General features: G+C 43.2%; 2 protein-coding genes across 2 annotated transcripts in view; both read right to left on the reverse strand.

Moving 5' to 3' along the window:
• Window positions 1–1552: 1552 nt before the first annotated feature.
• On the reverse strand, window positions 1553–2860 carry LOC108165923 (uncharacterized). Its single transcript, XM_017303084.1, has one exon. The coding sequence runs from the start codon at window positions 2686–2688 to the stop codon at window positions 1831–1833; it is 858 nt and encodes a 285-aa protein (XP_017158573.1). The 5' UTR covers window positions 2689–2860; the 3' UTR covers window positions 1553–1830.
• Window positions 2861–3778: 918 nt separating this feature from the next.
• The window catches only part of il1rap (interleukin 1 receptor accessory protein), a 14795-nt gene continuing 11372 nt past the window's right edge, over window positions 3779–7201 (reverse strand). The window contains 3 exon segments of the mRNA XM_008402056.2: window positions 3779–5087; window positions 5156–5299; window positions 7001–7197. Coding sequence (XP_008400278.1) covers window positions 4654–5087; window positions 5156–5299; window positions 7001–7197 — 775 coding nt within the window. The 3' untranslated portion in view covers window positions 3779–4653.

Genomic DNA, 7201 nt, shown 5'->3' on the forward strand with positions numbered 1-7201 from the left:
ATTTATAAAAATGGTGAAAAATGTTTGTTTAGTAATTACAGACCGATATCGTTGTTACCACAGTTCTCAAAAATTTTAGAGAAGTTATTTGTAATTAGATTAGATACATTTATTGACAAAAATAAAATCTTAAGTAGCAGTCAATATGGATTTAGAACCAATAACTCGACATCAATGGCTCTTATGGAACTKATAGAACAAATAACAAATGCTATTGATCAAAAACAATATTCCGCCAGTATTTACGTTGATCTAAAGAAAGCATTCGACACGATTGACCATAGCATTTTACTAAAAAAACTTATTAAATACGGGATTAGAGGGCCAGCTTTACAGTGGATCTCGAGTTACTTGGAAAAAAGAAAACAGTTTGTACAAGTACATGATACTAGATCTGAATTTTGTGAAATTACATGTGGAGTTCCGCAGGGTTCAGTACTTGGACCAAAGTTGTTTATTCTATATGTTAATGACTTGGTTAATGTGTCAAGGTTTTTCAAATGTGTTTTATTTGCGGATGACACCACTGTTTTTTGTCAAGGTAAAGATATAGAATGGATGTTAGAAAAAATGCAAACAGAATTTATGCAAATACAAAATTGGTTCAAACTTAATAAATTATCCTTAAATTTGGATAAAACAAATTATATGTTATTTACAAGGAGACAAAGAACTGTTAATATTCCATTTAAAGTTGATGGTGTAGAGATTTGTAGAGTTAGTGAGGTAAAGTTCTTGGGTGTGATAATTGACGAGGGATTAACATGGAAATCCCATTTGAGTTATTTAAGAACAAAAATAGCCAAATCAATTGCAGTGCTTTACAAAGTAAGGGATTTTCTGAATGATCATGCAATGTATATGTTGTACAATGTCTTAATTGTTCCACACTTGGTCTATTGTGTTGAGGTATGGGGAAAGGCATGTCATACCAGCACAAAATCTGTTTTTGTTTTGCAAAAAAGGGCTATAAGAGTTATCACCCGAAAACATGGCAAATATCCATCCCACATATTGTTTTGTAAATTGAGGTTATTGAAATTCTATGATTTAGTTGATTATAATATTTTGTTAGTTATGTATAAGGCACACCGAAATATATTACCCTCAAACATTCAAAAACTCTTTGYAAAGAGAGAGAGCTGTTATAATCTTAAGGGGATACAGATTTTTAAGAAACCCAAATTCAGAACCAGTTTGAAAGAACGATGTACCTCTATTCAAGGAGTCAAATTGTGGAACAACTTACAAAATGATGTTAAAAATGCCAAATCATTGTACATGTTTAAGAGATTGTTAAAGACTGGATTTTTGAAGAAGTATGACATAGCATAAAGTGAGCTCATATTAACGTTGTTATATTGAGATAGACGACTGACTTTGTTTGTTTTTTTTTGTTGTTGCAGAAGATAACCATTTTTTCCCCTTGTTTTTGATTCAGAGTTGAGAAAAAAGGGGCAGATATTATAAGATTTTTTCCTTCTTTCTGCTGCCTTTCATTTCATTTTGTTTTAAAATTTGAAATACATATGGATTGAGATGTATTTTTAGTATACCAAAACATGAGTTAGATTGTTTTTTTTTGTATTAAATGAAATGAATGAATAAATAAATACAAATAATACAAATACTATCAGGAAGCAGAAAGAACTCGGTAAAACATCTTCAGCAGATCTAAAATGCTGCAGGTCTGATTCCGGCTTTTCTTCATTGTTAAATCCAGAGAAGTGTTAATTATTAAGCCCTATAAAAGGTAACCACACTCCTTCAGATTAGTCCAAAAGTTCACCGATTCAGTCAGAGAACGATTCACATGTTGGAAATGAACGGCTAGGCCGGGTTTCCGGTTGGCGCCATCTCAAGCATAAGCTCCTCCCCCTTTTCACCGGACCGATTTTCCTCTGAAGTCCTAGAAGTATCCACTTCCTGCTGACAGGAGGAGGCGTGGTCACGGGTTTCAGGGGCGTGGTTTGGGGAGGGGGCGTGGCTGTGTGCTTTGTGGGCGGGGTCAGTGGTGATGGAGTCCGTTTCTGAGACGGCGTCGGTCCCGTTGCGCAGCTCCAGCTGCATCTGGGTCTCCCCTCTAATCTCCGCCCGCCTGTCTTCTACCTGGCCCATGAACCCAGCGCACCCGGAGCACCTCCTGCTGTGCTGTAGCCCCTCCTCCCTCCTGACGCCGCCCCTCCCTCTGGACGGAGTCTTTCTGTGATTGGCCGAAGCCCTGCGGCCCGTGCGGCTCCGGCCGGCCCGGTCGCTGCGGTTCTGGTTCCGGATGCGTTGAGCTCTCTGCAGAGCCAGCGCCGCCAGGTCGGAGTGCGACGACGTGCTGTCGATGAGCCGCCGGCCCAGAGCGAGCGGCCGGACCGGCAGCGCCAGCCGCAGCCGCAGCCAGAACCGGGAGCGCCGCGGCTCGGACCGGCGCCCCCGCCAGGTGGCGGTGCAGATGGCGGCGTGGCGGAGCTGGGCCGCCTCCGCGCAGGGCAGCTTGCTGACGGAGCGGCAGACCACGGCCAGGATGGAGGCCCGCTGGCCGCGCTGCAGGCACAGACCCAAACGGCACTCCAGCAGGCTGAAGCTCTTCTCCGCCAGGAAGTCGGGACTGAGGACGAAGAGGAGGCGCCGGCTGCGCCGCATGGCCCGCAGGATGGACTCGGTTAGACCTGAGACAGAGGAGAAGAGACTCAACATGGACAGAGGACTGAAGGGTTCCAGCTTCAAGTCTGCAGGCCTGTGAGCTGCTGGTTCTTAAAGGGGCAGGATCACATAAAATTCACTTTTCTGATCTTTGCTTCGTGTCTTTTATTCATCAAAAACAAACCTGCAGTGTTGATTATTTCATGCATGTTTGAGAAATCCTTTAATCTCCATGGCAACCATTCAGCAGCAAAATGCCTGGGTGGACTTAGCCCCGCCTTCGAGGCGCAGCTCCTCCCACTCAGCTCCTTCAGACTAGCCAGCAGCTATTAGCAACCAGCTGCTGAGCTCAATACAGGAGCTGCTGCTCAGAGCAACGCTGGTAAAAACCTGAAAGGGTTAATAGAGCAGCCATGTTGGAGGCGGAGCTTCAGAAAGAGCTTTTAAAGAGACAGAGGCCCAATTTCAAGGCTTTAAATCAGGAAATCAAATTTCTTTTAATTCGTATTTGATATAAACAGCATATTTATAAGAACCGAAGCCAACATAGTTACTTGATTATGATATAAAATGGAACCATTCATTCCTTGTTTGGAGGAAAGGTTTGTAAAGGAAGCCTAAACGTCACCATGTCCTGCTTCACCTCAACACTCAGAAATTAAAGTCCATCTAGATTAAAATCCTCCTTTTCTTCAGGTGGAGGATTWAAAAAATGTAATAAATAAATATTTCCTCCAACAACTAAAAGCAGAGATGAGAAATGTTTTGTTTTTAACAAAAATAAATAAATTCTGCTTTTATCCAGAACAGCGGAAAAGAAAACAAGTATTTACATAAGAATAAAAAAAATAAAATGACTTTTTCTTATTTCCAAGATTCATTTATGGAGATTAAATGAAATCAATGCCATAAAATCTGTCGTGTTTTTGAACAGCAAATATTAAAGAGAAAAAGTGAAATGATGGATGAAAGCAGAAATAAAGGCAAATATCATTTAATTAATAAGATAAAAACAGATGCAGCAAAGCTTGACAAAGTGCAGAATGCCTTCTAATATTAAAATACTGACCCATGAAATGTTAAACAGCTTTTTTCCAACCCGAAAAATTAATTTTAACATAAAAAGAAATTAAATAATGTGCAGAAATGACAATATTTTAAAGTTTCAGTGGATAAAAATGTCCTTATTCAATCCGCCTCTATGCAGATGACACAATCCTTCACCTCCATGTTGGGTCGTCCAATCAGATGTCTTTGATGACACATGCAGTTCCTGCACTGACCACCAGGTGCAGCATGGAGAACATTCACTGATCGATTAGCTCGTTTAGCCGCTTTCTGATAAAACCGCAAAACACGATTTTAGAAACTAAATGTTTGGAAAATATGGTTTCATTCAACATTCATGATCGTCAAAACATTCAGAGTGAAAACAAGTAAAAAAAAACCATTTTATCACAAAGGTTCAAAGTAGAAATGAGACGATGAAAATGATTTATGACACTGATGTTATGGGGAAAACTGAGTTTCATGTAATACGTGCAGAAAACGTGAAGTCAGGTGAAAAAAAACACTTTGGTCCAGAGAATAAAAACTAAATATTCAGCTTCAACCTAAACCAGGTGTTTATTTAGTTAGCCAAACATATGTAGCCGTAGCTGAGGTGAATATTTAGCTTTCTAATTAAATATGTTTGAATCTGAATGAGCAACATGGTGAAATGAAAACATGACTTTAGAAATTTACCTCCGTTTTTCTCCCGTATGTCAAACTTAAAAATCCCAAATTATCGACGCGAACGTTAAAAAAATGGCGCCCGACCCGGTTTGAACCAGACTCGTGGCTCAGGTCACGTTCAGCAGAACATGGTTGACCTTTGACCTTCTCTGGATGAATCCAAGCTTCTGGGCCCACGGCGCCGCTGCTTTGGTCCTGACCAACCAATCAGCTGGTACCAGGGCAGAACCCCGCCCCTCTGAGCGGGTCTGACCGGTTTGTGCTGCTGTGGTCGGTTCCGGGTCAGGCTGCCGAGTTGGGGACGTTCTGAGGGGTTTTGGTCGTGTTGCTGATGAGTCCGGTCTGGGAGTTGGTGCTGCTCTGGCTGATGAGCCTCATCAGCGCCGCCTCCTTGCCGCCGCCGCCGCCTCTCCTCACAGGAAGCTCCACCCTCAGCTGCTTCCAGAAGCGGGACGTCAGCTCCTTGGACTTGTCCCCCTGCCAGCGGACCAGCGCCAGCGCCACGCGGGCCCGCCGCAGCTCCCGGACCAGGCTCTGCCTCTGGACGGGCCGGTACTGGACCAGGATGACCCGCAGGTGGCCGCCCAGCGCCATGCTGTCGATGCCGGCCTTCAGCTCCAGCAGCGCCTGGGAGCCCTGCGAGGCGTAGCCGGGGCTGACCACCACCAGGAGGCGCCGGCTGCGAGCCACGAAGCTCAGCGTCTCGTCTGTGATGGCTGCAACGGAAGATGGAGGGATGAAGGGGTGAAGGGTGATGAATGAGTGAAGGTGTAGAGGAACTCACTCCCTCCGGGCAGACTGTCCCGGTCGAAGATGCAGACGGAGTAGCCGAGCTCGTTCTCCAGGACGCCGCGCAGCGTCGACAGGACGAACTGCTCCTCCTCGCTGTTCCGCGCGTACGAGATGTAGACGTCAAACTCCTTATCGTCTGAAACACCAGCAGGGGAAAATATCTGCAAACGCTCATCGGCAGGAAGTGGTTTAATCTGATCTGAGGTTCTCAGAACGCTGGGTTGTTTCCTCAGAGCGCTTCACTGAAACGGCTCAAACAAAGTCCTTCAGCTTCTCAGCTCACGATCAAACGGTTTTACTTCAGGCTCATCTGTGACTAAACTCTTGCTGCCATTTTGTTTTCAGAGAGAGGAGGCTTCCTCCTTCAACCTTCCAAATAAGACAAACTGGTTGAGGATTTTTCTGCTTTTCAGGTCAGAAAATTAAAGTAAAGCTAAACAACAAAAGCGACACCAAGATTATGGAACCTAAAAAAGTTCAGCCAGGATTAACGGCAGGTATTTAAGCTAAGCCAAGTGAGCTAAGCTAATCCTGAAGCGATAGGTTACTGCTGCTAAGGCTAGCAGTGCTAAGGCAAGCTAAGCTAAACTAGGACAAGGTAAAATAAGCTAACATCATCTAAACTAAACCAAAGCCAGCTATTCAAAAAAAAGGCAAAATAAATGAAGATAACTTTGACACGCCAAACTAATGTTGATCATGCTAAACCAGTATTAGCTAAAGTTACAAACCTTAGCAGAGGCTAAGTTAAAGTAAGGTAAGCTACGCTAAGCAGAAGAAAACTGAAATAGCATTTAGCCTACCCAGTAAACTATGCTAAATTACCTAACTAAGCTAAGTCAAAGGACAGCATGCTAAGCTAACTCAGGCTAACCTAAATCAAGTTAAGCTAAAATGTAAAAGATAAAGTAGCCTAAACCAAAGCAAAAGTACGCCGAATTACCTTTAACTAGATATGATTAGCTAATTCAAGGAAAGCTAAGCTAAACCAAACTCAGCTACATAACGCAACTAATATAGGCTAAGCTAAGCTAATAAAGGCTAAGCTAAGCTATGAGGTCATTCAACATCAAATAAGCTAAAATAAAATCAGATGAGGGGCTGCACAAGCAAGAAGGTTCAGAAACATCAAAGTGTGATTAAGTTTTATTAAACTTTACATTAAAAAATGATATGAAACAGCTGAAATGCTTGGTTATGATTTATTAGAATCTGTTGAGGAGAAATTATGATGCATTCAAGTTTTTACCAATTAAAGTAAATTATTTTTCACTTTCAAAGAGGAGGATTTATATAAATTCATCAGTTAAAGTAAATATGATGATGGGGTTTTATCTCTAAAGTGCTGTGTGCGGTTTCCAAATGTGTCGAAACTGTTTTGTTTTTTTTCACAAAAAACTGATAATTTTCCTTCGAATTTTGAGATCTCGTCTCAACATGTTTTGTGAAACTGGTTTTGTCTGAGAAAAAGCAGAAAATCCCCCACGATATCGGATCTATTTGACCTTTTAGGTGACGCCATTTATTTCTCAGTTCTTAAAGATCTGCAGAGTTTGGACCGGAAGATGTTTACAGCTTTGTAGATTTAACTGGCAGCAGAGCAGGTGGAGCTCAGATTTAAAAGCTTTGCTATAAAACACGTCTGGTGTTTGACGCCGTCGCTCCGTTTTTATGAACGGTTTAATACACTAAAAGCTCAGAGCGCAGTCAGTAAAATAAACTGAAAATATGCTGCAGACATTTCCGCCGCGCGGCTCGGCCGTGTGTAAAAAACGTCCTGCATCAGCTGGGAACCGTAGTGTCCCGTATGCTGGAGGTGCTGAGTTGGGGAACCTACCTGTGTGCCGCTCGTCGGTGCCGAACCAGGAGCGGTACAGCAGCAGCAGCTCCAGCCAGAAGACGTGATAAACCACAAAGAGCAGCAGCATGAGCACCAGCGTGGCGCCGAGGCCGCAGCCCAGCTCCACGGAGGGCAGCGACACTGGAAACAAAATGGCTGCAGGTTAGCAGAACAGCTGCGGGTTAGCAGAACAGCTGC

Source organism: Poecilia reticulata, unplaced genomic scaffold, assembly GCF_000633615.1.
Source record: "Poecilia reticulata strain Guanapo unplaced genomic scaffold, Guppy_female_1.0+MT scaffold_159, whole genome shotgun sequence".
Lineage (NCBI taxonomy): Eukaryota > Metazoa > Chordata > Actinopteri > Cyprinodontiformes > Poeciliidae > Poecilia > Poecilia reticulata.